The sequence below is a fragment of the Suricata suricatta genome, chromosome 3 (genome assembly GCF_006229205.1).
Source record: "Suricata suricatta isolate VVHF042 chromosome 3, meerkat_22Aug2017_6uvM2_HiC, whole genome shotgun sequence".
In the NCBI taxonomy this organism is placed as follows: domain Eukaryota; kingdom Metazoa; phylum Chordata; class Mammalia; order Carnivora; family Herpestidae; genus Suricata; species Suricata suricatta.
Window position 1 is genome coordinate 130207218 of NC_043702.1, and position 27871 is coordinate 130235088.

General features: G+C 36.5%; 1 protein-coding gene across 1 annotated transcript in view; it reads right to left on the reverse strand.

Moving 5' to 3' along the window:
* The window catches only part of HMCN1 (hemicentin 1), a 436837-nt gene that overhangs the window by 93107 nt on the left and 315859 nt on the right, over nt 1–27871 (reverse strand). The window contains exons 49-58 of the mRNA XM_029935183.1: nt 25988–26179; nt 22726–22899; nt 21257–21370; nt 20286–20431; nt 16185–16335; nt 14276–14470; nt 12667–12780; nt 8249–8436; nt 6096–6192; nt 604–765 (exon numbers count right to left, since the gene is read on the reverse strand). Coding sequence (XP_029791043.1) covers nt 604–765; nt 6096–6192; nt 8249–8436; nt 12667–12780; nt 14276–14470; nt 16185–16335; nt 20286–20431; nt 21257–21370; nt 22726–22899; nt 25988–26179 — 1533 coding nt within the window. The remainder of the gene's footprint in view (nt 1–603; nt 766–6095; nt 6193–8248; nt 8437–12666; nt 12781–14275; nt 14471–16184; nt 16336–20285; nt 20432–21256; nt 21371–22725; nt 22900–25987; nt 26180–27871) is intronic.

Sequence of the window (27871 nt, forward strand, 5' to 3'; positions counted from 1 at the left end):
TCAAATTGGTTTCCATATAACACCCAGTGCTCTAGTAAATGGTTTATGAAATAAAAATAAATAAATAAATAAAAATAAAAACAACCACTAATTTTATCCAATGAAATCGCTATTTATTAGTCTGTCACCCGCAAGGAGTCACTAAGCAGTTTGTTCCTTCATAATTTCTTGAAAGTCGATCTTGTTACTGTACGTTCTCACTAAAATCACAAATCTGTACAATGTTATCCTAATGGCCCCAAATGAGTAAAGAGAGGCATTTAGTGTAAATAAATAAAAGGAATAAGATAGGGGCGTCTGGGTGGTTCAGTCAACTAAGCCTCTGACTTCAGCTCAGGTCATGATCTCACAGTTTGTGCCTTCAAGCCCCACGTGCTGTCAGCATGGAGCCTGGAGCCTGCTTCGGATTCCCTGTCTCCCTCTCTCTCTGCCCCTGCCCCGCTTGCACTCTCTCTCCTTCTCTGTCAAAAAATAAATAAACATTAAAAATTTAAAAAAAAAAAAGGAACAAGACAAAAGTTTGGAAAGAGACTAAGTTGATGCCATTTGCATTGAGAAAGGGAGAAGGGTTTGCCCACCTTTTACGAGTAGTAAGTTCCTTACCAGGCACAATAAGAGCATTTGTATTTAGCTTGATAGGCTGTTCATTCTTGAGCCAGCTGAGATCAGGAGGTGGAAAACCAGAGACCTCACAGGTCAAAGCGATGAAATTGTTCACCACAACAGTGAGATTTTCAGGGTTAGGACCGATGACACTTGGAGGAACTGTAAAAATAAACATATTAAAAATGAAATCTGATATTATCCGCAATACATATTCCAATGTGTTAATATAAGCCTGGTCCCTGTAGTCTGCTAAAGCACTGAGTTAATGATACTGTTACTTAGCTGTCATTCTTCAAATTCCCTAATGCTTTCACCAAACTTATTTCTATCAGTTTTGTCCTTCCCAATTGAAAGAGAATACTAGGATTTTCAAAGACAGAATTATTGTGCATTTTATGTATAAAAGGAAGCAGGCAATTCCTAATATGGTTTCATTAATGCACAAAGAAAGACCTAATAGCACTTTGTATTCAGTACATTTGAATATTCTTGTATTTAACATTGCATTTTTATTTAAGGTTTTTTCCTACTGCTTATAGCAACAGTAAAGTAGAATTTTAATTTTAGGGTATCTGTCCATCAACAAATTATACAGGTTATTTTGACAATGTAAATAAGTGACTTTCAAGATGAGTAGAAAACTTAAGAAATAAACAAGGCTATGGTTTATTGTTCAAACCAGAGTTCCAAAAGCAAAAGCAGTGCAAAGAAAATGTGGAATAAAAAATAATAGGATTAATAATGCAATGCCATGTGTGCATATTAAAACATATGCATATGGAACAATAGGTTTTTATAAGAATACATATACAAAGATGGTATAACATCATACACATTTGGATCGTTTTCTATGAGAGGAAAAGGTAAACAGAAGCAAGAAATGGGCATAAAAATTAATGAATACACGAATGAATTGGTTAATAAATAAAAGTATGCAATTAATAGAACGTTCTATTATATTAAGATGAAGGTCTTAAAACAACATCAATAAGAAAAGCAAAACATCAAAAAGGCAAAATTTCTTTTACTATCACATGGTTGTTTTTCACCCATGAATTACTTTTAATGGTCATTCATTCATTTATTAAACATTTATTAAATATTTACTGTATTCCAGACATTGTGCCAAGTGCTGATGCAGTGTGAAAATGTAATAGATAATGCCCACATAGAGTTAATAGTCTAACATTAAAGACAGACATTGAACTGAAAATAACAGCTCACATTTTTTCCAATGGGTATGCCGTGCCAGGCACTATTCTAAACACTGCACAAATATCACACATACACTTCACATATGCTAGTGAATTCCCATACGACCTTATGTATTAAATACAGTTCTTATCCTCATATTAGAGATGAGGAGACAGAAAAGTTGGCATCTTGCCTACGGCTTCACAACTAGTCACTGGAACAGACCTAAACAACTGCTGTCTGGGTCTAGAGCCCGTATTCTTAGCCACCGTTGTATACTGCCTCGTAATTACAAGTGTGATGAGTGTCAATCAGAAGATTAGGTAATAACAGGGAACTACCCTAGTTTAGGGAGTAGGAGGAGGAAGTGACAGTGAAGAAGATTCTGAAATATGAGCAGGAATAAGTTAAGTGGAAAACAGAAAATGGGTATGCTTTCAGAAAGAAGGCACTGCATATACAAAGGCCCAAGTGGAGAAAAGAACACAGCACCTAGAAGACTAGCATGACCAGAGTTTCAAGAACAAAGTTAGGGGAGATGGACAGAGAATTAAAGGTAAGATCTTATAAAGTCTCTGGGACCCATTCATTAAGAATGCTGAAACATAGCCTCAGGAATGGGAAGTTGAAGAGTGGTTTAATAAAAAATTAATTTAAGATATCAATCTGGCCACAGTGGAGAGAGCTAATTATGAGGCTAGAAGGGATTCAGAAAGGCCAGCGAGGAGACCACTGTAAAGTGTGTGACAGATGATGGCAGCTATGCCTGGAATGGTGTCAGAGAGGATCAAGAAAAGTGAGTGGATTCCCAGACATCTTGTAGGTGGAGTTTTTAGGACTTGATGTTTTGAGGATAAAATTTAAGGAGAAAGAGAAGGAGTCAGAGATGACACCCAAAAGGCAAGGTATAAATAAGGGGTGGTGTCTGAGAATGTCAAATGCACAGAAGAAAGATAAAGCCTAGAAAGTGCCTCTTGGACATAATAAGGATATCATTTGATGAATTCAGCGAGCAGTTCCACTGGTGTTGTGAAGGTGAAATCTGGAATACCGTGGTGGAATGACCGAGTGGGAGTGAGGAAATGGACACATTAAATATATACAGTTGTTTTGAAACTGGGGAGAAAGTGAGGGAGGTAGCTGAAGGGAAAGTTTAAGTCCAAGGGGAACATTTTGTTGTTGTTTAAAAAAGGAAGAGACAAGTAAATTTAAGTGCTATTGGGAAGAAGCCCAAAAAAAGGGAGAATTTCAATATTCAAGAGAAAGAGAGGAGATTATAAGAGATTTTGGAGGAGGCAGTAGACAGGAATCTAGAGTCAAGCTAGTCTTTGGCCTTTGGAAGGTAGGGATGCTTCCATCTTCTGTGGTAATGGGGAAAGAAGTAGCAATAACAGATGGTGCTAGTATGCTCAATTTGATGGTAGGAATTTAAGGTGGTTTCTGGGATATGCCTTCCCTTTTCTCTATAAAACAGGAGCCAAGGGCATTTACTGAGAGAAAACAAGAGGGGGCTGTTTACGGACTGAATGTTTACACACTCCTCCTTGCCCTTCTACCCCTAATTCCTATATGAAGCCCTGATCCTCACTGTGGCTCTATTTAAAAATGGTGCCCTTGTAATTAAGGCTAAATGAGGTTGTAAAGGTAGGGTCCTGATACTAAGGGTTGTTGTCCTTATAGGAAGAGACATCAGAGAGTTTCCTTGCTTTTCTGGCCATGTGTGCTCAGTGAAAAGGCCTTGTGAGGACAAAGTGGCCAAAGCAAGCCAGCAAGAGCCTTTACCAGAAAGCAAACCCTGATGTAACCTTGATTTTGGACTTTCCAGCCTCCAGACAGTGAGAAAATAAATTTCTCTTGTTTAGGTCACACAGTTTCTGCCATTTTGTTATGGCAGCCCAAGCCCACTAAGCCAAGGGTCATCTAAAGAGAGGGATAAAGGTGAGAGAGTCAGTAGGGAGCAGACCCAAGAAGAAGAGCCCCAGGCAGTATGAAGAGACCAGTGCAAGATGATACCTATCAATTTATAGGCACTGATATTCCTGACTCTAAGAGTTCCTCCAGCCGTGGTTAGCCACCTCGGTGCAGGTATGGTCAGATGTGGAATTTACTGAGCGATAATACAGCAAACTAGCTAAGTTTAAAACTTCTAGAATGAGACCACCACCATATTTGCCAGTTCTGTAACTTAACCTCAGCCTTTTCATCTGTAAAAGAGGTATAAAATGATAACAACCACCTAGGATTATTAATATAAATAAGTGAAATAGCATATGTGAAAACTTGGCACAGCACATAGTAGGTATCAAGTGGACAATACGTTGTGTTGTTAGATGCAGAGTTGAGCTTTTACTGAGCAAGAGCAATAAAGAGACTAAGAGAGGTGACTGAAATGCTGTTCCATGGAAAGGTAAGCTGGATGTGAAGGAGAGGGAAGACAGAGAGCTGAAAACCCAAAGGCTAGCAGATGGAAGGTCTGAATCCAAATGAAGCAAGTGTTGTTGTAGTGGGAGATAGCAAATGGTATGGTTTTAAGTGAAAACAATTTAAATTATGTTTCTCCAAAATGAATTTTCTAATTGTAAGTATGGGGGTTCCTGACTGTAATTGGGGTTCAAAGTATCATTAACTGGTAAACAAGGAAACACCCACCCAAACTCCAGTCCTTAAGGGTAAACTCTAGTGGCTTTGGCCTCTCAAGGTAGCAAGATTCCCACTTCAGGTGTTTTTGCTATGCGTTAGGAAGAAGCACTGGGGGTTGTTAACCATCCGATGTTGGCTCAGGTCATGATCTCACAGTTGCTAAGTTTGAGCCCCACTGGCCTCTGCAATGACAGCTCAGAGCCTGGAGCCTGCTTGGGATTCTGTCCTCCCCTCTCTTTCTGCCCCTCCCCTGCTTGTGCTCTGTCTCTCTCTCAGAAATAAATAAACATTAAAAAATGATTAAAAAAAAAAGAAGAGGCAATGGATATGAAAAAACACCAACTATTTATTCAGCAGCTACAAAAACTATAGATAGGTTCAGGGAGACCAAGATCTGTAAGAAATGACTATTTGCCTACAACATCTACAATAAGGTTGTAGGACGGGGGTGAAGATACAGATGTATAAAGACAACTAACATAAGACAATATGTGTAATTGGTATAATTGGGACTTTTGATCACATGGAGGAAGAAAAGTGAATTCTGCCTTGGGAATCAGAAAAAATAATCAACATTTTTATTTTCAACATTTACTCTACTGTACTTTACAGATTAGAATGTATGCTTTCACAATGCTCATATTTATTTAATTATTACTGAGTAGTCGTAGCACATTGTTTCTGTTTTGCTTAGATGTACTAATTTTTAAAAAAAACCTTGAAGGTATTTATTAAGCACCTACTGTGTGTTACTCATTGTGTTAGGTACTGGGAATATAAAAATAAAAATGTTTCAAATGTCTGTTACACAAATACCAAACAAGGCTGGACGTCAATACTCCCTACAGATTACACAAAGAAAGAATATCCATGATGCTAAACAAGTCTTTTGGAGGGATAAGTTTTTCATGAAATGTCAAATTTCAGCTATTTCTAACATGAGCTAGAATTTTGTATGTGCAGCTCACATGCAAACGGAATCTTTTACAATGATTATTCACCATTTCCAATTTAATATTCCCCAAACAGATGTGGGTCATGAAAAGAGAATCAATCATTTGCAGTTGACATCCAACTGCTTTCTTTTTTTCTAACTTGCCTAAATAATACCTCAACAGCTTTTTAGCAAAAAGTTAGTATTCATTCAGTGTCTAGCGCATATCAAGAGGTTAGAGTTTGATCAAAAGGTGTACTGATGGTTTGGGGGAATTATTTAACTCCCCAAATGACTTCTTCTCCTCCAGGGAGTACACCTAAAGGTACTGGAGGATCTAGGTCAACATGAATTCTACCTTTGAGGACAGAAACTGGTTCTGATTAGGATTAGTGGGTAAATTTTTATAAGTAGAAGAGCTATATTTGGGTCTAACTTCATAAAAGCATATAATTTGGGGGACTTCAAATTTTGGTTCTTTTTTCACTTTCAAAGTAACTACTTTCTCCTGAGGGACTGAAATAATATAAAAACAGGCTTCCTAGAAGATTTGTACTTTATAATCCTACTAGTTGTGATGGGAAGACAGACAGATTGAATAAATGCAGACTCCACACATTGTTCAAGTTAAAAATACAAAATAAGTCTACATAATCCAAAACACGGTTTTCCTGCCTTTTTGAGCATACACTAAGAAATGTTATTGGAACTGAGCTCTTACCATGAACATTGAGGTTAAAATATTTTTTGGCTCTTCCAGCTCTGTTCTCGGCAATACACACGTACCTGCCGATATCTGTTATTTGAGTGTTCAGAATCTAAGGAAAAAAATGAAGACATGCCAGCTGAAATTTTTAATAAAGCAACTTTTCATATTAATCATGGTTCAGAATAAACAACAGATACCTTTCCCGGTTAATACCAGATGAGCACAAGAAAAAGAAAATATTGTACATGATAGTGCTGATACCAGCTTTTATTAGGTCAATCAAATATTTATTTATAAATATTTCTAATCAGAAAGGCAAATTAAAAAAAATCTTAATGTTTATTTATTTTTGGGAGAGAGAGAGGGAGGGAGCGGGGGAGGGAGAGACAGAGGTGCAGAAAGAGAGGGAGACACGGAATCTAAAACAGGCTCCAGGCTCCAAGCTGTCAGCACAGAGCCTGACGCAGGGCTCGAGCCCATGAACTGCATGATCATGACCTGAGCCTAAGTTGAAAGCTCAAACAACTGAGCCACCTAGGCACCTGAGATAAAGGTAATTTTAAACATACTTGTTATATGCTGACTACCAAAATGTCTGTAATTATTCTTTCCTTTCCCTGTTATATCCCTGGCAATGTGACTCTGAAGCTCCTCCCATGAAGAGGTGGAATAAGATGCAGAATTTATGTTGGCCTTGTTAATGGTTTTGACCAACAGTGTGATGCAAGTGACAGTGTGCTGTTTCAAACCGAGGCCTGACGAGGTCTAGTGCCTTCCCTCACTCTCTTGGAATCCAGCTTTCACCACGTGAGAGAGCCAGGACTAGCCTGCTGGAGGGCAAGAGATCCCTTGGGGGAAGGATCAGCTCAGTTATTGCAACGGAGGCCCTGGATATATCCAAGAGCCCAGCCAAGATCAGCAGAGCCACTTACTCAACGCACAGCATCTAGACACTTAGGTGAGCCTAGCTGAGACCAGAAGAATTACCCAGCCAACTAGAAGACTTGTGAACTAAATGAATGATTATTGTTTTATGTTATCGTTTTGTAGTGCTTTGTTTTATGCAGCAACAGTTAGCTAATATAGTATTTACATTTATTTTATTAGGCAGAGATTTCTATTCATGTATGTATCTTTGGCTCAAGACACAGAAACATTTAAGTATTTTGGATACAGTCACAAGATACTTTGAGAATTCAAGGTTATTACAGGCAGTGAATCTGTTTTTTGTTTGTTTTGTTTTTAAACAAGAAATATACAAGATATGTCCTGTGTTAGATTCACTGATAGTTACGTTTAGATTCTTGAGCCTGAAAATAGAATTTACAGGGGCAGAAACAATTTATTAAGTTGTATCCTAACAAAAGGTGTTATCTCTATAAATAACTTCCTTTCAGGACACTTGAAAAGAAAAATATAGACAAGGCCATTAGTGAACAACAATTTGGGATATTTATGTGGTTTCCATTATTTATTACCAATTCTTTACTAATACAGGGGAAGTGCTGATCTACAGGGAACCTTATACCACCTAGGATTTCACCATCAGAAATATGCACTAAAAAGGATTGTAATAAGTTGCTTATAATGTGGTTTTTATCACAAAGACTGTGTTGTAGTAAATTTAGGGGTGTGCATGTGTCAAAAGTACAGATAATTTTTTGTCAGAATTCACACAGAAGTGCTAATAGTGGTCACCTCTGAAAGACAAATACCGTATGATTTCACTCATATGTGGAATTGAAGAAACAAAACAAATGATCATAGGGAAAACACAGAGAGAGGCAAACCAAGAAACAGATTCTTAACTCTAGAGAACAAATCAATAGTCACCATAGGGGAGGGGGTGGAGGCATGGATTAAATAGATGATGGGAACTAAGGATGAGCACTGGGTGTTGCACGGAAGTGTTCAATCACTAAATCGTACACCTGAAACTGATATTACCCTGCGTGTTAACTAACTGAAATTTAAATAAAAACGATCCAAAAAATCGTGGTCCCTCTGATAGGGAGTATAAAGAATTTTATTTTGTATTCTTATGATTAGTTATTTTTATAAATATAATATTTAAAACCAATAAAATTACTTTTAAAGACGAAAAAGATTTCTTATAAAATATAAAGTGAAACAGCTATTTTAAAATAAGATTTGTTTACTTTTACCTGCAGAATTCTTCCATTAGATAGTAATTTATGATGCCCATCTTCTGGAAAGGGCTGTCCATCTTTTTGCCAGGAATTCTTTGGTGTGGGGCTGCCACTGGATAAACACTCCATCAATGTGCTCTTATTCACCAGCACGGTGACTTCTTCCGGGAGGTCACTACTTGCTCCCTTAATAATTGGTGGCACTAATAAATGATTGCAACAAAAAGATTAAACAAGGTCTTTTTTCAGTTATTCTCATTTTGTGAAAATTTTCTAAAGTATGGCATGATAGCAGAGGAGCAAAGTTCAAGAAGAAACATTTTACACCAATAAATTAGGGTGGTGATAAAAATGGTGTGAATGTGGGTTTACCTTTCCTAGACTAACTTGGACTATCCTGGACTGACCCTTCTATAGTTTTCATTCCTATTTAGCTCTGTCCCAATCCTTCCCCCAAATTATCTGACCTTCCTTCTCTCTCAGCCCCTTCCATTATGTCTTCTGGGTTTTCAAGAATACATTTAAGTAGTATCTGCATGAATGAATATTTCAGTCTGTTTGGTCATCTAGACAAGCCAGATCAATTACATCTTTAAAGTATATTTGGAATGTACAGATTTGGTCTCATTTTGCAAGGGAATTATCTGGGCTTCTTAAAATGTGTTTCCCCAGACTCAGTGTTCATGGTATTGGCATGATCCGGGAGCTTGGTTAGAAACAAATTTGGGGGGACCACTCAGACCTCCTCAATGGGCATCTCTAGAGAGGCTAAGAAATTTGCATTTTAACAAACTCTTCAGGTGATCTTGATGTAATCCATTAAAGTTTGAGGAGTCACATTCTAGATTTGCCTACATATATTCATTTGCATTTAAAATAATACCATAAATCCAGGTACATATCTATCTTATGTTACACTAGTCTGTTACTAAAAATTACATATTACCCATAAAATTTTAAAAAATGGAAATGTTACATAAACTAGAAACACATGTGCTGGCTGCTGTTGTAAATGTAGAAAATTCATCTTTAAAGTGAATAATCATTTTATTTTATTTGGAAAGGTTCGCTATTTTGTTTCACTCTCCTAAAATGGATCACATCTTTAGCAATCAGTAAAGACTATATATTTAATGTAGATGCAATCTTGTGGTATTTGGGTCTTTCAAAAGCTAAACCAAAAAGTGTGTAAAGAAAATAATCAAGGCTATAAGGTACATATTAGAATTTCAATGTTATTTTAAATGCAAACTTACACAAAGTTATATGATTTCTACTATACTCTAGATAACATAAAATATAACTTGAACTGCAGATTAATGAAAACTGAACTTGAACTTCAGATTAAATGAACCTGTCACTAACCCCAAAACCAGGAAAACTAAACAAATGGAATGTTGGGACATAACGATTCTGTTTTCCTCAACCTCTGCCAGAGGCTGCACCATTAGAAAGTCCCAGAGATACTTTGCAGATCCGAAGCTCTTTTCTTTGACCTGCTCCTCCAGCTGCATTGCCCCATCAGCTGGCTTACACCATTCGGAATCATTCTCAGTAGAGAACCTCGGAGTAGCTTGTAGAAGGTGAGCCTCAGAGCCTCAAACACTGAGAAACATCCCTAATTTAGACAGTTTGGGTCCAGCCCTCTAAATTCATCTCCATCATGCTATCCAACTTTCTCTTAATTAAAATAGTCTAAAGGGATGAACCTTTGACTACTCACCCCCTAAGTTCCATTTCAATTTAACTGACTCCCAGTCCTTCCCAATAGCATATTATCTTGCTTCTTTCTCAGACCCTTTCACTGTGCCCGAAACTCAATTCTTTCCAAACTTAGGTCAAAATAAGCCAGGTGATCTAAGATACTCCTTCACCGTTCTTGGCGATGTTAGTACTGATTTTAATCATCTTCTCTCTTTTTCTCTTCCTTATCACTATCTCATAGACTTTAAAATCTATGTTGATGCCCCACCCAGCCCTAATTGGTTCATCTCTACTCCATGTCAGCCAGTCCTAGACAGCCATACATTGGACCATTCTATATTAATACCTCTTCCCTCTCCAAGTTATAAGCTCCTGAAGGACCAATGTCTACTATGTTCACTACTATATCCTCAGTGCCTAGCACAGTGCCTGGCACATATTGAACAATCGATAGATACTTGTCATATATGAATGTTGAACTCTAGTGTTCTTTCTTCCACTGCTTTCAGACTTCCCTCCTAAGCTGCTTTTTGTTTGCACTGAAAACTCTAGCCCTTCTACTCCATCCTCACTTATATTCAGCCCATCAGCCAAATTCATCATTTTTCCTCTTGCCCTGGCCAGACACCATAGGAGTCATTTTGGTGATGCTCTGTCTCACTAGTTTTTCACCCTCCAGTGCTTCCACAATATATACCTGCTTACCTCATGGCACAACCCCTGCCCCCATCCAGATAGAGCACGCTAATTTTTTTTTTTCAACCTCTACCTCCAGGTTACTGGGGACATTGTGGAAGGAAGGGTGGCTGCAGAAAGGAATGACTGAGCCACATGGCTCTAACTTCAACAGCTGACTGCTCAGTACATCCTCTATGGTGGTAATCACTAAACTTTTCTGTTTTCTGCAGGCGCAAACACCCCTACCACTGTTTGTCTTGCTCTCATGCTTAATGAAAAGGACTAAAGACATTTGATATGCATTTCCCCATTTCTCTCCTAACAATTCCAATGAATGACAATTCATTACCACAAAAGGCTAATTAACCTCTCTTGGTTCCTAGATTGAATTTTTCACCTGTTCTAGGATCTTGGTCCATCAATTCCTGCACACCTCTCGCCCCCATCCACACTCACCCTTGAAATTTTAATTTGTCCTATTCTGTTGAATCATCTTCTTTGGTCTGTAAGCAAGCTCAAATCTTCCTTAAATGTTTTCTCAAACAAATAGTTTATCCTAAAACTCTATTCCATTTCTTCTATCCTCTGCAAAATGTCTTACAAGTACTCTATATTTGTTTTCTTTTCTTTCTGATTAGTTGCTCAAGATTAATCATTTTGTCCTGTGGCTTTCTTTGTACCATACCACAACATCTAAATTCATGTTTTGAATTGTATCAATGCTTTCTTAGTTTTAAAGCCAAATGGACTTTTTAAGCTTTAATTTTCTTAAATTTGCTTTAGTGTTCAATACTAGCTAGATCCACCTCTTGATAACCTTTTCCATGCCTTGGTAGTTTACTGCTTTTCATGAACTTCTCAGATTATTTCTCCTCTAACTCTGTTTTCCTTTTCCTTTCTCCTACTTGCTAATGATCACATCATGAACCTCTTTTCATCTTCTCCTACTCTATCCATAGGCTTGCCCTTGGAAATCTCTTGACCTTGAATGTCACCTGTTTGTGGATAACTATCAAATCTACATTCTTAGTGCAGTCTCTCTCTTGTCCTGAAATTCCTTATTTCCAACGGCCCTTTCAATATTATACTTAATTAAGTATCTTGTAACATGCCAAATTCAACACATCAAAACAAAATTGACTTCCTTCTCCCCAAATAATGTTGTTTTCCTATGTCTTCTATTTTTATTATTCTTGCCACCATTTTCTTAATCACTTGGAATAAAAATCTCAGTGTTATCTCATGCTGAGTCAAGTGCCTAATACTTCATATCACTAACTTCCTCTACAAACTCTTTCATGCTGACTGCTTCCTATACATTCTCATCGCCACTTCTCTAGATCGAGCTCTTCTAATGGAAGCAACTGCTTGTTTCTACTTCTAGTGACATCACCTCTTTTTCCCTTCAAGGTACAATACTTCTTCCATTCTCAGTTCATGCATTCAGATGGGACCACTGTAGTCTACGGATAGGTACATACACTAGGCCTTAAACAGGCCGCTTAGCTGCTATGATTGGTTCAGGGATAAAAAGGTGATACATGCTTAGCCAATAAAAGCTATGAACATCCAATTCTAAGTCTTCAGTGGTAAATATTAAGAAAGGCTTTCCTTTGGATGTAAAATTAGAAACTTGTAAGAGTAGAGCTGCTAGGGGCCACCTTGTCATTCCAGAGGATTTCCACATCCCCTCTCCCCCAGAAAGGGATGCCAATAGAAAAAAAAAAACAAAGCCAAGAGAAAGAGGAAAGTTAAATCTGCTTGACTTCTTTTGAGCCACAGAAGTCAGTTATGACAGCAGCCAGATCTACCCTGGACTCTGGCTTTCTAAGTCAATGAATTCTCTTTTTTCAGTTGAAGCCAGTTTGTTATTTGACACTTCAGGAGTCCTAACCAATGTGTTCTCAATTTGTATAAGATAATTAATTCCTCAGTGGAACTATCACTTTCCGATGATCTTTACAGTCTTTAAAGTACTCAATGCAACATCTCGCAAACATTAGTTCCTTCAAAAATTTCATTGGGTGAAAGAATGCATGACAAAGTCTCACCGAGTACACGAACGTCATACTGAAGGGAATCTTCTCCAGCTTCGTTCACAGCCACACACATGTATCTGCCCGCATCTTCGACTTTAGCTCGGGGAATCTGCAACACCCGCCCGCCTGAAAACAGATCCCAATATATTTACTTCTCTAAATCCTAGAGTGAATCCTTAGTGAATACTGGTCATAAACAGAGATGCGATTTTTCAAATCTAATAACTTCCTTATGTTTTCTTTCAAGCATCTTATTTCATCTAATCATTCAGTTTAATTCTGACATACCATTTTTATAACAAACACTGCATTATTGATAAATGGTCTGATACAGGAATCATATCTGCTGAGAGGTAAATAGCTTGTGTTGTTTTTTTCCACCAAGAATGGTAATGTTGCTCTCTGTCTCTCATCATATTTGGTGCAGAATGTTATTATGTAGTGACGTTTTTGATTTTATAGTTTTGAAATATGTAAAAGAAGTTTACAATGTTTGAGGCAGGTACAGGTTTGAGAAAGTAAAAGCCAGATATGCAAAAATTATAAAGTATATTATAATACACACTGTTTTAAAAGAATAACTGCATATTTTTAAAACTTTTCATGTTTATATAATTTCAAACTCAAAGTTTCAATAATTGTGTAACAAATTTTTACCTATGTTTACTACTTATATTTCATTCCACTTATTTTAGCTCTCTCTATATATTATTTATTTACTTATATATTTATTTATAAATCTTTTTCTGAGCCATCTGAGAGTAAGTTGGAAACATGGTGCCTCTTTACCCCTAAATATTCATAAATCTGTATTTCATAAGATTAAAAATGATCCCTTATATAATCATAGTATAGTTCTCAAAATAAGGAAATTTAAAATCAACACAAAACTACTACTGAACTCACAATCCATGTTCAAATTTCATTATTGTTACAATCTTTTAAAAAATATTTTTCTCCAAGCCTACATCCAATTTCAGATCACTTATCACAACATTTAGCTATCATTTGTATTTAGTCACCTTTAAAAAATTTTTTTAAGGTATTCTTTTACTTAATTGAAATCAAATTTACAGACCATGGAATACACTGACCTTAACTGTACAATTCAGTACATTTTGACAAGCTTCTTTGAATGATTGTTAAAAGTAAAAAGAAGCCTTGAAAAGATTATAATTCCGCAACAATTTAAATATCTTCTTTTCTATCAATAAACCATGTGTTAACTAAAATATTTGAAATAATCATAACTATTACTTTATGATAAATGTGTTTAATCAAGTGAATGGCAACCATCTGCAAGTATATTTTAGACTTTATCATTAATAATGTGTAGAAATTGAACACTATTAGAGACATGGAATGTGACGGAGGCCAAAGAACTTAAGTTGATAGAATGATCCTGTAACAGACCTGAAAATTACTTAAGGTATGCCAGCCCATTGTCAAATTCTCAGCCTACACTCTTCTAGCTTGAAGCTTCACAGATATGAGGGGCATTTGGCAGCTTGTGTTCATTAAATTACATGGCCAGAAAGCTAATCAACTCAACAGAACTAATAAATGAGGAGAAAACGCCTGGCAGAGACTCCATGTTCACCCTGCTCATAGCAATTATTACCTGGTAGAATCAACACTCTATCATTGGAGGTCAGAGGGCGGCCATCTTTGTGCCATGTCAGTGTTGGGGGAGGGGCAGCATTTGTTTCACAGTAGAGGGAAATGGGATTGTTGATGATCACATCCTTGACTTCACCATTCCTGCCAGCATCCAGCATGTTTCCTACTTCCCAGAGTTTCTGAAAACTTGGAGGAACTATGGAGGAAAGACATGACATGACATGTTAGACACATGTGAATGCTCGGGTAAAACAAAGATCCTGGCTGTATATTCATAAGAATGATATGTAAATGTAATAAATTAGACAATGTGAAAATATTTTCCAGTATTTATACACCTGCCAACTCTAGCCCTAAGCCAAAAAATGTAGTAGACAGGCATCAGAGTTGGTTTTCATGTGGAAGAAAAAGAAATATGGGGCTCAAAATGCCATGCTCCTGCTTTGCTCTACGTTAAAGATCTTAGACGATGAAGGGGCATATTTTCAGGGAAGATATGCTATAATATACATGGCTAGGAATATGGTCATAGTGGGAAAAACTAAATTTAGAGGAACCATTAAAAAATTCTGGCTCAACAGAGAACATTTGCCAATGGTTTGTTTTACTAAGAAGGCTAAAGAAGGTTGCAATCAGGATTAATAACTATGTTAGCAAAAAATAATAGGACATTCTCAAATATTTCTGAGGGACAAGCATGAACTTTCTAGGGGGCAATTTTCCTGGACATCAAAAGCATTAAAGAAGTGTGTAACTTTTGACCTAAAATTTCCACTATTAGTAACTTACGAAAAACTACAGATATGCAAAAGTTTTACGTATAAAGATGTTCAGTAAAGCATTACATGGGTAGTGAAAATCTGGAAGCAACCTAGACATTCAACAATTGAAGGGTAGTGAAATACATATTTTAATACTCAACTGATAAAACAAGTACATTATTAAAAAGCATGCTATAAAAAGCAGATATAAAAGCACAAAAGTAACAATATCAACAACTATAGCAGGTACCACTTCTTAAATATTTTGCTAAGAGTTTTATATAATTTTTAATTTCACTTTTAAATTATTTTATTTTAGAGAGAAAGGAGATAGAGTGTGCACACTTGCAAGTGAGCAGGGGAGGGGCAGAGGAGGGGGAGAGAGAGAGGCAGACAGACAGAAAGAGAAAGAATCTCAAGCAGGCTTCATGCTTAGTGTGGAGCAGACATGGGGCTCCATCCAGGATGCTGGGATCACCACCTGAGCCGAAATCAAGGATCAGTGGCTTAATTGACTGAGCCACCCTAGTGCCTGAGAGTTTCAAATATTTTATGTTATTTAGTACTGTGTGGAGCCTGATGCAGGGCTCGAACCCACCAACTGTGAGATCATGACCTGAGCCAAAATCAAGAGTCAAATGCTTAAATAAATGACTAAGCCACCCAGGAGCCCCTAAAAGGCATTAATTTTTAAAACACTGAAATCAAGCTTTAAAATACTTATGTAACTGGTCCAAGTCAAAATGTTTCTTAGAGCCTAAATCTTTATTCAATTTCAAGTCTACCACTTTAAATTCCATACTTCTTGCCTACTTCCACTACTTCCTTGACTTCTATGTAAATATTATCAAACAAACCTTCATAATGAAATGTTAGGGGAAAGCTCATGTAATAGAAAAGTCTGTATCACATGACCCTAAATTATAAATGAAGTATACCTTACAAAAAGAAACCAGAAGGAAACATAAAATTAACAGAAGTAACACTGAATGTATTATTTCTTCCTCAATTTCTCAAGTTCCAGTGTTCAATAATGAATTTTTATTGTCAACAGAATAGATATTTTAAATAAACCGAGTCAAATCTCTTTTTCATTGCTTTGAAAGATCATATAAGTTAAATTATACACAATAAGCATATTATTATTACCTTGTATATTAACATCAAAATCCAGTTCATCTTCACCTGCAATGTTAGATGCTACACAAGTATACCGTCCAGTATCTGATATTTGAGCCTCCTTTATTTGAAGTGTGTGTCCATTTGCAGCAATAGTAACATGATCATCTGATTTAAGAGGCTGTGATTCAATTATAATAATGTTACCATGAAATATACTAAAAAATCCTCTAAGAGACCATACAATTGTTATTTTTTTAGTATTCTTTAATAAATAAAAATTACATTTGAAATACTCAACACAACAATTTAATTTACTTTGATTAAACTTTTTTGAGTAATCACATTTTTATTTATTGAAAATATAGCTCAGATGCTTTACATCTGTACCTGGTTATTTCTGGGTGGCACACTTATATACCATATCTATTTTATGATAAAAAACATTCTTACGTACCATATCTATTTGTCCATGTTGGAAAAAAGTATCAGCTGATTCCACATTGTACTAAAAAAGTATATCTTTTACTGTAATTCTGTAGAAAATTCCAGGGTTTTAAATGAAAGATTGGAGGCATGGATATTCTCATTTGATCTAAATACCACTATTGTTCATTCAGAAAGTAATGACTTCATAAATGGAGAATTTAAAACTAGAGATATTTATGTTACAGTGTTCAAAGTATTACTATACTTAATGTCACATTAACTTACAGATATTTTTATTACAATCTTTTATTAATAACATCACCTACACTTAATAGGACATTTCTCATCTTCTACACATTTCCATTTACACTATGTTCCCTCTTATTCTTTTAAGGCTTTAGCTCCTGGCTCACAGTCATTCTTTCTAATGATACTTTTCTCGTAATTCTTGGTGATTTCAACACCCACATGGACAGTTATCCAGTGCTGTGTGCTCTCAGCTCCCTGACCTCCTCTCCTTTAATTTTTTGTCCCTAATCCTCTCTCAGCCACTCAACCAGTGTCATACTAGATCTTGTAATTACCAATAATCACGTCTCTTTATAATCTGACTTTCAAGTTCTCACTCTCTGACCACTACCTCCTAACTTTCTAACTTACTTCCTCTAGCACCCCAACTCCAGTAAATTCTTGGTCCCATGGGAGATCCGCACTCCACAGACCTCTTTTCACTGCCACTCACTCTTTTCTTGACCCAGTGAAAGTCTGTTAAGACAATCACTCCTTGCATAAGCCCTCAACTCCTTTTGCCTTCTTTTCCTTTATTTTATTTCCTGGTAAAAGTCTAACCTTGGTTTATACTGGTCTGTCCATTCTAAATATCCTCTGGTTTATTCAAGGGCATCTCTCCAACAACTATGTCCTCTGTCACCTGCATCATCATCAAATGACTCCTTTCCACTGGAGGATTTCAATCTGCATACAACATACTGTAATTTTCCCCATTTAAAAAAAATATCTTTAGAATGTGGCCTACCTCCACATTTTCTACCCCCTTTTATAGACAATGAGAGAGCTGGGGAGAGAGAGGGATGCAGAACTTGAGAGACTATTGAAAGCTGAGAATGAACTGAGGGTTGGGGGGGAGGGGGGAAGACAGGTGGTGGTGATGGTGGAGGGCACTTGGGGGGAAGAGCACTGGGTGTTGTATGGAAAACAATTTGACAATAAAATATTATGGAAAAAAAATAAAAAAAAATAAAATAAAATATTTTCTATATTTGCTGTTTCCATTTCTTTGCATCGTTTCTTGAATCTATTCCAATAAGACTTTTACCATCTCCACTTGACCAAATAACATTGTCAGAGTCACCAACGGCATCCATGTTGCTAAATCTACTAGTCAATTCTCAGTTTATATTTAATTTGTCTTCATTTTGAAAAACTTTTCCCCCCTATCTTTTGGTGCACGTCAGTTTCTGCCCCACAGCCTCTAAATGTTGGAGTCCCCCAGACCCTTTATCTTTTCTATCTAAACTCACTCTCCTATTGATCTTATGCAAAATCTTGGACTCGTGTTTGTCTTACAGTTTTCCCTCACATCCTGCTACCCCCTTTGTCTAAGTAATCACCATCTCTCTTCTGGATCACTCTATCTTCTCTCAATATGGAAGCCAATGAAATCCTTTTAAAACCTTAAGTCATATCATACTGCTCTTGTGTTCAAGATTTCCCAGTAACTTCCTATCAGAATAAAGGCCAACTGGTCTAAAAGGCAGTATGATCTCCCTCCCCATTAATCTTTTGCTCACAACTGCTGTTCTCATGGATCACTGCACTCCAGCCAAAATGCCTGAGGATCTTAGTCCCTGCGATTCTCTCTACTTTAGAATATCATCCCCTCAGGTATTTTATGTCTACTTCCTTCATTTTCTTTCAGTTCCTGCTCAAATATCACCTTATCACTGAGGCCTTCCCTACATAAATGGGAGAGCATACTCTCCATGCTTGTTATTCTTCTTCCTGATTGAGTTTTCTCCATAATATTTACCCCATCTGGCACATTATAGGATGCACTGGTATATTTAGTTTTTGTCTCCCCAAACTTCATACGAGGAGAGATTTTTGTCTGTTTCCTTCACAGCTGTATCCCCTGAACCTAAAATCATGTCCAGTAAATAGTATGTGTTCAATAAATAATTTTGGAATTAATAAATCATTATTAACATTATACCACTTATATAAAAATAATATAAGCTATATTTTCTATGCTAAAAAAACTTTCAGGACATGAATAAATAAAACTCAAAGATTCTATGGAAAGTTAATTGGCTAACATGGCCAATGTGTTTGGTGGATTTTCTCTAAAGTGCTGTTTAACTGAGTGTTGCTTATCTGAAGAATGAAATAATAGAAGAAAGGATATGAAAAACAAACAAAAACTGGTATTTTTTTTTTGGTACACATTTTAGAGAACCAATAATAAACCCTGAAAAACTTAGCAATTTAAAGTATCATAACTGGATCAATTTCCAAGTCTGGATTTGAAACTGTAAGTTCACCATTCATTATGATATTAAAAAAAACCTGCCTCATTCCTAGCACGATTCTAGTCTTTAGTCACTGTTTAAGTGTGTGTTTATATATGTGTATGTGTAGAAATTAAAAAGAATATAAAGGTTCTAGGTAAAATTAAAAATAATAAGATTTCAAGGGAGAAATGAATTATTTGTTTCCAGGCAAAATCATCTAGAATTGATATTGTACCATGAAGTGTACTTGCAGTCAGAAAAGACACTGTAAACAGAACATGGTGGGAGTTCCCTCTTTTTCCTCTTCAATGGCTTCCAGATGAAGCCTGCTTACTTTATAAGAGACCATTTTTTTCCAGCTGCCAGTATTGCAAAATCTCTGTGATCTTAAAAAAATAAGCTATATCTTTCTGCATCTTAAATCATAACTCTAACTTGAACTTCTACAGCTGGAACTTAACTGACCATTGGGTTGATTATGTGTATAACAAGACAAACAGCAGCTTAGTTATGCCTCAGCTCTATTAAGCACAGTGTTAATGGCAGCCAAAAAAGGGTCTATTTTGGTGTCAAAACCCTTGCACATATATCTTTAAAACATGCACGGAAGAAAAGAAATTGAATGAGCAATGAGGATGTATAGTCTAAAAGTCAGATCACATAATTGAAGGAGGTGACATTGTTTATAGTTTCTCACTCCCCCTAGTTAACGGAATTGGGTACTTAATCATCACATTTTGCTATTTTTCTTCCTCTTGTAATATAAAACAGGTTCCCTTCTGTGAAAGAATTGAAGGTGTTCAGAGAAAACTCTGAATAAACTTAGTACCTCGTTATATCATTTTAATTTGGCTTAGCACAGTTCTGTTTCTTCTCTACTAAGCCTGCTTACTCTGTAAAGCCACAGAATACAAAACTGTTCCTCAGTGGGAAGGTGGCTGGATTTTTATACATGACTGCTAATGTCCACAAAAACAATCCTTCAAACTTTCCTGTGAGGGAAAAATGCTAAGATTGTTGAACATGGTTCAATCCAGCATTGGATTGTGCTGGTTATAAGGTGACATTGATTCTGAGTTACTTGTGTCTGCTTTTTTTTCCTTTTTAAAAATTTAACTGATTATTTCTGTTTTTAAGAAACTATTCACAAAGGAAAAAAAACGTGACTGGCCTGTCCATCCTTGTACCAGCTGAGAGCGGCGGAAGGAATTGCATAAGCTTCACACTCCAAAGTTAGTGTATTGTTTACTTTGATCTTCACTTCTTTAGGGGAAGGACCTGGCCCCAGGAGGTCCCCTTTATTGATGATGGGTGGAACTGCATAAAAAAAAATGAATATTCTTAGAGTAAACACTGGTTCTTTTGTATACATGGAATATCATACTGAGAATTACTTAAGAAAACAAGGAAATAACGGAGGCATTTGCTATGCTCCCCTTTCCCCATGGACCAAAGAGCACATCTTATGAAATGGTAGTGTTCAGATATAGAATGTGAAGGAAACTATCTTTTTCCTTTCATTTGATTACTGCCAATGAGTACAATGCCCTTCACAGAACTGTTACTTTCATTTTTCCAGGTTCCCAGACACAGTCCAAGCATGACCCATAACATGTACCTTCTCAGTCACTAAAGGAACTAATTCAAAGAACAAAAGACAACCAGAAAGATTCTCTTCCTTTTTAAAAACAAAACCAAAATTCTGAAATGTAGGCCCTGTTAATGGTAGGACTTGCTTTGCTTTTTTTTGTATAGGTCAAAGTACAGTGGATTAGCCCAAAGTCACTGATGAACTCATCTTAAGCTATTGATTAGAATACATATATACTTAAATTACCTCAGCCCCGAGGGTTTTCAGAAAGAAAAACAGAGAAACGTAAGGAAGTGCCACTGACACTCCAACCAGACGTTGTTTTCTCCAACAAGGAGTTAGTGAGCAGACTGAATGGGCTCTTCACATCTTTAAGCAATTGAGGTCATGGGTACAATGTTAATGCAACTTCCATCTTAATGAAGCAAGCTGCATAAACAGCAAGCTTTAATGATGATTATAAATAATTATAAACCCATAATAAAAAACAGGATCCAAAAAGTTAGAAAACTTGAGGAAAATATGAAATGTAGTGTTTTTTCAGAACTTACTGTAGACCTTCACTTCATAGTGCTTTATCATTTCCCCTGCCTCATTCGTGGCTAGACAAGAATATCTTCCAGCATTGTCCTCCTGTGCATTTAGGATCTGCAGAGTCCTACCTCCTGAAAAGGCATGGAACACCAAAGAATCTCTGAAGTCACAGTGGCAACAGAGTATGCACAAACTATCAGGGTTTTTAGTTTTCACTACTAACGTATTTCTTTTTCTATGTGCCAGTTCTGTAATAGACATCTGACACAAGACAAACTACAACAGAGACGGGCACTGCATGGGGGGTGAGGAGTCAGTAAGTCCTCTGTGGTAATGACTCTCCTGCTCATCCTGACCACCCCCTCCCCCCATGCCTCTGTACACACGCTGGCTACGGTCGGTCTTTGTTTCACTCCCTTCACAAACAGGTCTTCTACTTTAGTTATCTTCTTCTTCTCATCTACTTGGCCTATCAGTACAGACCAATCTTGCTAAAACTCACTTTGTATTATGGTACTATTCTCCTTAAAAATCTTCACTGGTTCTCAATTGACTCAAGTACAAAGTTAAAACTCTAACCCAGGCATTCAAAACATGACCCCAGTGTTCCTTCTGGACTTTTTCTCCCATCTACCTCCCTTCCTGCCACACACACACACACACACACACACACGCACACACACACACACACACACACGGACACACACACTGTCTCCACTCAAGTGGGAGAGTTGGGGAGTCTACATATTATTACTTGCACATAGATAGGCCTTTGTACATTTATGTGCCTTTCTCACTTTGCACCTTTTCCGCGCTAGTCATCCTGATGATCTGAAATCTCTCATTTCCAACCAACAAAATTCTATAGTTTTCTTTAAGGGCTGGTTCAAGTTCCAACTGCAACAAAGCATTTCCTGACCACTTTAGGTCACAGTGGCCATTCTACCTTTTGAATTTTTATAAAATTTGTCAATCTCATTTATCAAACTCCATGACTATTCATAACCATGATTATTCATGAATTCATGTTGTTAATTAACTTTTATACATCTTATTTCCTTTCCACATAAAACTAGGTTTCTTAAAGCCAGTGATAATATTTTCCCATTCTTTCTATTTTCATACATTTTGCCAGGTATTAAAGAGAAATAAACAAACTCTCTCAATATAAATATTAATTGTCTTTCAAGGTTCAATTCAACAAGAAGTGAATTTCTACTCCTTTTGGTATTTCACGTTATATGTTAGCAACTAATACCATTGTGGTATTTGTTGATTTGCCTTTTATGTAGATATATTACTGGTGTTTCAAAAAGTAATTTTACTTTAGGTTTTAAGATACATACAAATAATTTAAAAATTAAGCTAGCAATAGAACAGCATAACTAAGCCATAAGTACTTTTATTAAAATTAACCAATCATTCTTTTTCTATAATAGCAGATGATATTAAGTGTTATCTTGGGCATCTAAAGTAAACTAATTACCAGGAAGAATACGGATATTTCGGTTGGATTCTAAAGGTGTTCCATCCTTGAACCAGGTGATGGTGGCTGGAGGATATGAATAAGCTTCACAGACCAAAGATGTGGGGCTGTTAAGGATAACGGTGACATCTTCAGGGCCACCATCCCTATCAATGCCAGCAATTGTAGGAGATACTGAAAAACATTTAAAATGTGATCAAATATGTTTAGAAATTTCCTCATTTATAAATTTCTCTCATCCAAGTACTAACCAGGCCTGACCCTGCTTGGCTTCCGAGATCAGATGAGATCAGACGCGTTCAGGGTAATATGGCTGTAGACCCCCTGAAATTTCTAAATTTCACTGTACTGATTTGTGTAATTCCATTTCTTAACAATTAGAGAAATAATTGATTATTTTTCTTATTCTACATGAAAAGAATGAGAACTTCAGAATGGAATAATGGAGGAGAGACACACACAAAGAAATCCTAATGTAAGGTGAGAATGAGAATTCTGTTGCAGGATACTGGAAGCATAGGATTTAATCCAATCTCAGGTATGGGGTATAAGGACTCTCATCAGGGAAGCCTCCTAAAGGAGATTTCAAAGTGAGTTTTTAAGGATTGGTGGTGGTTAGTAAGTGAAAGAAGGGAGACTAGTAGGAAGAAGGAACATATTGGGAGCAGTGAGGAGCAAGCAGGGAATATATAGAAGACGGAATCAGGGGGTCAATGTTGGAAGCAAGGATAATGGAGATAGGTACTTTTGTTCCATGAAAGATAATGAGGGACTGAATGAAACAAAGGCATAAAGAGGAAGGAGTGACTAAAAAAGAAATTTAGAAAGTTAAGTGGTGTGCCTTGATGATAGAATTTGGTGGCTAAGGTAAATCAAAGATGACTTCTCGTTTTCTTGCTTGGGAATGTAGGTAAACTGCAGTGAAACAACATAAATAGAACATACGGAAAGATGTGCTCATTTAGGAGGGGAAGATAGTTTGTTCAGTTCTGAATATCTTGAAGTTTAAGTGTCCATGAGGATTCCAGATAGACTTGTCCAACAAGTAATTGCATATAGAAATCCAAACTTGGGAAAAAGATCTGGATTGCAGGTATGGGTTAAGAAAAAAGACACCAGTTTGGGGCGCCTTGGTGGCTGAGTACGTTAAGTATTGTACTTCGGCTCAGGTCATGAACTCATGGTTTGTGAGTTCAAGCCCTGAGTTGGGCTCTGTGCTGACAGCTCAGAGCCTGGAGCCTGCTTCAGATTCAGTGTTTCCCCCTCTCTCTTCTTCTCCCCCACTCACAATCTGACTCTCCTCTCTGTCTCTCAAAAATAAATATTAAAAAATTAAAAAAAAAGACACCAGTCTATAGGAGATGAAAAATAAGCTGATAGGAACTAAGCTTATTATTTGAAGACAATATTAGAGTAAAATGAGCAGTGAAGAAAGAAAAAATGCTAAGGAACCTAATGTTTGAGAGATAGATTATGTAGAAGTCATAAAAGAGAGAAAAGGAGCAACAGAAGTGTGTAAGGATAACTAGGGAAGAAGACTGCCAAGGAAAAAGTGATAACTAATGTCTAAAACATTAAGAAAGGACTGAAAAATATTCGTTGGATCTAGCAACAGGATAATCTTTGCCACAACAGCATAAAGCACGGCATCGGGAAAAGCCCATTTTTAGTGGGACAAGCAACATAGACCGGAAATAGTTACACTATGAAGTGATGGAGGCAGTTGGAGGTGAAGCTGTAGGTAAGATGGGTCATGGGAATGGCTGACGTATCAATTAAGGTGGAAGTTACAGAGTTAAGGGCATAAGTGTCGGCAGTAACTGCAGAAGGATACCTCATCCTCTGGGAATAGAAAGGATTAGCACACTGAATTGTGGTTGAGTAGATTGAAAGTTGCAAATGTACACACTACACAGCCTCAATTTTATGAAGATGGTGGAAAAGAAGTCTTGGATTCAGACCCCTTAGTCCTCAATGAATGAGGGAGAATGACAACAAACAGGCAAGTAACTAGGAAGTGAGGATTGTTGGGGGGACAATCCGATAGCACGACTTGGGATACTTAGAGACAGTGCAGTCTGGAGAGAGTCTCTAGGGAGCTAGTGTATCTTGGGAAGAGTCAGATTTCAGTTACAGCAAGGAGCTGGAGAGAATATTAAATCAGGTTTTCAGAGAGAACACAGTATAGAATTCGGACATGAGTTAGTATTGGGAAATGAATCAGTGGTAAAAGGAAAGAGATGCAGGAACTTAAAGCTCTGAGACAAGCAGTGAATGAATTGCAGGAGAGGAAATCCAGGGTTGAACGTTTCTTTTTCATACACTTATGGGTGTGAGGGAGCACAGTTGTGTTGCTAGGCAACTGGCTCATGAACTCTCATTCATATTTATCCATGTTTCTGTTATTCAATGCTCTGTCAGGTGCTGGGGCTAAATTCTTTATGAGGTAAAAGGGGTTCTACGTTTTGGAGTTTGTTTTTTATGTATTATCTATGTATACTATTCATTTGACATTTATACATTAACCACTATTTTGATTTAATTTTTCTTACACATATATCTCTTCTACTTCATTAGTCTGTAAGCTACGGCAGGGCAGTATTCTGTATGGGAGTTTCCTATGTATGGGACTATGTCTCCCAAAAGAGTCTGAGCAAAATTTATAAAAAGAAACAAACAAAAATTACAAAATTTGCTACTACAATGTAGGTGAGTTGGTTCAAGTAGAATGAAAAGTACTTTGATATTAGTAATCAAATATAATACATTCAGGTGGTAATATTTTAAATTTTAAGACATGAGCAGGAATTAAGAATCTATTTTAATGTCATGCCTGAGACATAAGCAGAACTTTGATGCTGCAAGAACTGAATGTATAGTTTTTCATAATTCCTAGTCCACAAAGACTACAATATAGACAATTACCAATAATGGCAGAGTCCCATAAAGAATAAAATATATCATGTTGAGCCCCTTGTATGGTTGACCTATTTCTCTTTGACTAGCATATATTTTATCTTTTACCACTATGTTTTTAACATATGTCTCTTCCACAGTTGTGTCCCTGGCTGAACACACAGTGCCTGGAACATAGGTGGTATTCCTAATGTAATGAATAAATCTATGAGTGAATGAATGAGTTAAAGGAAAAAAAGCAAGTGTCCACAACCACTAGTCCTCTCTAAATAATGCAATTCTATGGGAGAAAAATTAAATAGAAAAATAAAAGAAGGTAAGTCAGCAGACCTTCCTTGGTACCTACCCAATACATTAAGACTGAAACTTTTGCTCTTGTCACCAGCTGTGTTAGAGGCCAAACATGCATATCTTCCAGTGTGTGACACTTGGGCATTGGTAATTTTAAGAAAGCGGCCACCAGACATAATGTGATGGGTGTCATCTTCCTGGAGGAGCTGTCCATCTTTGTGCCATTTAATTTCTGGCACCGGATTCCCTGTAACAAAAAGCCATTTCTGAGATGGCTAATAATTATATGCCTATAAACGATAACTGAAAGCATCTTTACTTATATGCCATTTAAATATCACACATAAAACAATGCATTAACCATCCATGTTAAATTAAATTTGTAAACATAATTCATAATAACCATGCTATAATTTTTAAAATTTGCATATTACAAACCATTTTCAAATGAAGATTAGTTTTGGTCTATGAGTAAAATGATTCCAAATTAGTCTTTGTGCCTAATTAAATAGTAAATATACTTTTAAAAGAATGGAACATGCATTTTTATTAAAATTATTATTTGTGAATACTTTCACATTCATTAAAAGTTTTTTAAAGTTTTATATTTTTGAAAGAAAGATATAATAAGGAAAAGCCTTGAATTTAACAATTCTATAAATAGGTACTTTCAGTTTATACCAGGATTCTAGCATAAATAAATAGGTAGCTATAAATATAAATATAGTTATTATTCCCATAATATTTATAGTCTATGGGGAAAGATCTTTTTGTTTTAACATGAGACTTATGTTAAATATTAATTTTTAAGTTTCTCAAATAATTAAAACATTTTTTCAATTAAAAAAATTTAAGTTTTAAAACCATAAGAGCAAATTTACTTAGGAGAAAGGGCTAGAATAATATGTTAAAAATGGAAGGCTTGACCATACCAAACATGAGCCTGTTCTATAGTCCCACCCAGACATGAAAGCAAATTTACAGGCTTTCCCAACTGCTGAGTTACAGCACCCAGTCCCACCTGACTAGGAAGCCTACCAGAGAATTCAGGCAACCAGAGAGTCTATCCTACTGCACTCAGTCAAGAAACCAAGCAAGCAGTGTATCCAACTGTTGGCTGGAAACATCCCTCTCCACTAACCTCAGAGCTCAAGCCGTGTGCCCTTAACCAAATAGAGACCCTAACAGCAAGCCCTACCTGCAAGGAGGCTACCAGATTACCAATGCAGAACACCAAGCTGAATTGACTGATTGATGATTATTGTTGCCAAAGTAAACCTATAAAATCTGGAAGAAGAGGCCCCTTGATGCAAGGAATCAGGTAAAAAAGTCACTATCAAAGGAAACTCATTAAACTCTAATAATGACTCTAAAGAAATGGAGATCTATGAACTGTCTGATCAAGAATTCAGAATAATCCTCTTAAAGAAGATTAGTGAAGGTTGTGGGAGGGGGATGGGCTAAATGGGCAAGAGGCATTAAGGAATCTAATCCTGAAATCATTGTTGCACTATATGGTATTACTAACTTGGATGTAAATTTAAAAAAAATAAATTAAGAAAAAAAAGAAGTTTAGTGAACCACAAGAATATAGACAACTAAACAAAATTAAGAAAACAGTGCATGAAGAAATAGACACTATCAAAAACAAACAAGTGGAATTCCTTGAGTTGAAGAATATAGTGACTGACCCAAAGAATTCAACAGAGAGCTTCAACAGAAGACTCAATAAAGAAGAAGAAATAATTAGTGAACTAGAGGATAGGTCATTAATTATCCAGTCAGAAAAGGAAAGAGAGAAAGAGAGAGAGAAAAACAAAGAAACAAAGAGGAAAGCCTATGGGACTTACAAATACCATCAACAGAAACAATATATACATTATGGGAATCCCAGGACAGAGATAAAGGACAAAGAGTACATTTTTAGCAACAATGGCTG